Below are 3,694 nucleotides of genomic sequence, written 5' to 3' on the forward strand. Positions count from 1 at the left end.
CTTCAAGACTCCGCTCCAATATAGAAGCATCAAGAAATATGGACCAATAGGCTTTCTACAATTACTTCCATTCAATACCCATTGTTTCGTGTTTTGTCTTGTGTTTGAATTTAATACCCATTCAATACCCATTGTTTCGTGTTCTGTCTTGTGTTGGAATTTAATACCCATTGAATACCCATTGTTGAAAGTTCGTTTTTCACCTCATCCACCTCACCCAAATGTAGATATAAACCTCGAAGATTTGTAAGCTCTATTCAGTTTCAGTTGTGTGTTTGTAAAATAAAGTCTTTGAAAATGTAATAAGTTTTACGAAACGCGCTCAAGTGTCGCGTCAGACTAGAAATAAAAATGAATTTTGGAGAATTGATCTTTGAATTACCATCAACAGTGAAAAGAAACTTAAGAAAGATAGAGAAAATTCGTGTTAGAATTATTAATCTTACTTTTTCGGTCATATTTAATAATATATGTCTACAGGAAAGACTGCTACCAAAATATACTAATATATATATATATATATATATATATATATATATATATATATATATATATATATATATATATATATATATATATATATATATATATATATATATATATATATATATATATATATATATATATATGTCTATATGTCGTACCTAGTAGCCAGAACGCACTTCTCAGCCTACTATGCAAAGCCCAATTTGCCTAATAAGCCAAGTTTTCATGAATTAATTGTTTTTCGACTACCTAACCTAACTTTTTCGGCTACCTAACCTAACCTAACCTATAAAGATAGGTTAGGTTAGGTTAGGTAGGGTTGGTTAGGTTCGGTCATATATCTACGTTAATTTTAACTCCAATAAAAAAAATTTGACCTCATACATAATGAAATGGGTAGCTTTATCATTTCATAAGAAAAAATTAGAGAAAATATATTAATTCAGTAAAACTTGGCTTATTAGGCAAATCGGGCCTTGCATAGTAGGCTGAAAAGTGAGTTCTGGCTATTAGGGACGACATATATATATATATATATATATATATATATATATATATATATATATATATATATATATATATATATATATATATATATGTCGTACCTAGTAGCCAGAACGTACTTCTCAGCCTACTATGCAAGGCCCGATTTGCCTAATAAGCCAAGTTTTCATGAAATTATTGTTTTTCGACTACCTAACCTACCTAACCTAACCTAACCTAACTTTTTCTGCCACCTAACCTAACCTAACCTATAAGGATAGGTTAGGTTAGGTTAGGTAGGGTTGGTTAGGTTCGGTCATATATCTACGTTAATTTTACCTCCAATAAAAAAAAATTGACTTCATACATAAAGAAATGGGTAGCTTTATCATTTCATAAGAAAAAAATTAGAGAAAATATATTAATTCAGAAAAACTTGGCTTATTAGGCAAATCGGGCCTTGCATAGTAGGCTGAGAAGTGCATTCTGGCTACTAGGTACGACATATATATATATATATATATATATATATATATATATATATATATATATATATATATATATATATATATATATATATATATATATATGTATATATATGTATATATATATGTATATATATATATATATATATATATATATATATATATATATATATATATATATATATATATATATATATATATATATATATGGGCCGAGAAGTGCGTTCTGTCTACTAGATACGACATATATATGAAAGTCTGTTTATGGGAATTTTAATAAATATTTCCATTAATCTCTTTATGACATTAAATAAATTAAAACAGTTAGAAGGGTCCAGTAATATTATATAAGCTTTGGACCCAATAGACCTTTCTTAATTCCTTAAGGAATATAGCTTGATATAAAATATAATGTTTTTTTTATTAATATTCTCTCTGAATATTGAGGCAGACTTTCGAATTCCTTTATGGTTTTAACCAAGCATACACAAACACACACATATACACACACACATATACACAGACACAGAAACAGGGGCCTTCGATTTCGGCCAGACACTCGTCGTGGCTCTCAATGGAAGTCCTCAGAATATCATCCATGCCGATGTGCAGTTCCACAATTGACACAGAGGAACACCCGCGAGACGTGGAAAGAGAAAAGCGAATATGTTTAAGTCGAGAGGTAAAGACACTAAAACTACACACCAATGTCCTAATATCTGGCTCCTTGTACCAAGATGCAAGAAAACTGGTTCCTTGTTGTGAACCACAGCAAGGGGGTTAAGTGATACAAAATTTAAGAGTCCTGGCAAGCAATATATTTCGAGCAATCATTTACAGAACACGGAAAATTAGTAAATACTTAGAAACGTTCGTTACCTCAAAACTCACTCACAAAGGACTCATCAACACGATATGAACATCAGCGGGTGCGAAACTAAGGAATATAAGGATAAAAATCAGAACTCAAAATATTATATCTTCAGAACGTCATATACGGCCAGTGTAAGACTAGTGTTGAGCTACTCAGCCTCAGCTTGTAACCCTCATCTTTCGAAACACGTAAAAACAAAGTAAATTATCAAGATATATACAAAGGAACAGCAACCAGAAATATGACACCAGAATTATGAGGGAAAAGTAAAAAGGGCTTAAACAACAGCATTGGAGGATAAAGGAACCAGAGAAGAAATGATTCTAACATTACAATATTGAGAAGCGTGGATATGGTGGACAAGAGTGACACAGGGGAATGAAGCATAGATATGGTAGACAAGAGTGGCACAGGGAAGAGAATCAAGGATAAGGTGGACAAGAGTGACACAGGGGAGAAAAGGAAGGATAAGGTGGACAAGAGTGACACAGGGGAGAGAAGCATGGATAAGGTGGACATGAGTGACACACGGGAGAGAAGCAGGGATAAGGTGGACAAGAGTGACACAGGGGAGAGAAGCAGGGATAAGGTGGACAAGAGTGACACAGGGGAGAGAAGGAAGGATAAGGTGGACGAGAGTGACACAGGGGAGAGAAGGAAGGATAAGGTGGACGAGAGTGACACAGGGGAGAGAAGGAAGGATAAGGTGGACGAGAGTGACACAGGGGAGAGAAGGAAGGATAAGGTGGACGAGAGTGACACAGGGGAGAGAAGGAAGGATAAGGTGGACGAGAGTGACACAGGGGAGAGAAGGAAGGATAAGGTGGACGAGAGTGACACAGGGGAGAGAAGGAAGGATAAGGTGGACGAGAGTGACACAGGGGAGAAAAGGAAGGAAAAGCCTGGAGAGAGACGATACAGACGGAACAGAAGGACAGAAAGACCCAACATAACAAAAAGGGTCACTTCGTGTACAGAACGGAAAAGACGCGAGATCAACAAAATAACAACAATAATAAGAAGATAAGGCAGATAAAGAAAGAGATATAAAGATAGCTACAGGACAGATACACTAAAATTAAAGACAATCAACAATATATATAAAATAAGATGTTGGCTCTCAAGCATATGGAAGACCAAGTGAGTGTAATGATCGAGCATAATGAAGCATAAACAAGTACAGACACGAACATTTAATTTTGGATTTAAATAAAAGAAACTTGCCAGTTAGGACAATAAATGATAAAGTTCTATAAACAAACGATGAAGAACGACAGGTCAAGGATGGTGTTGGAGCCAAATTAATAAAGATAAAAATTTAAAATAAAAATATTAGAGGTAAATAAATTGGAGATAAAAAAATATT

General features: G+C 33.9%; 1 protein-coding gene across 1 annotated transcript; it reads left to right on the top strand.

The window, feature by feature from the left end:
• Positions 1-2,719: 2,719 nt before the first annotated feature.
• On the top strand, positions 2,720-3,355 carry LOC138370670 (nucleolar protein 58-like). The gene has a single exon (XM_069335290.1). It carries the CDS (start codon positions 2,720-2,722, stop codon positions 3,353-3,355), a length of 636 nt encoding a protein of 211 aa, XP_069191391.1.
• The last annotated feature ends 339 nt before the right edge of the window (positions 3,356-3,694 follow it).

This window comes from Procambarus clarkii, chromosome 4, assembly GCF_040958095.1.
Source record: "Procambarus clarkii isolate CNS0578487 chromosome 4, FALCON_Pclarkii_2.0, whole genome shotgun sequence".
Classification (NCBI taxonomy): domain Eukaryota; kingdom Metazoa; phylum Arthropoda; class Malacostraca; order Decapoda; family Cambaridae; genus Procambarus; species Procambarus clarkii.

Bases quoted from the DNA above. Each gene is read 5' to 3' on its own strand.
- LOC138370670 (XM_069335290.1), top strand. From the start codon at position 2,720: ATGGTAGACAAGAGTGGCACAGGGAAGAGAATCAAGGATAAGGTGGAC.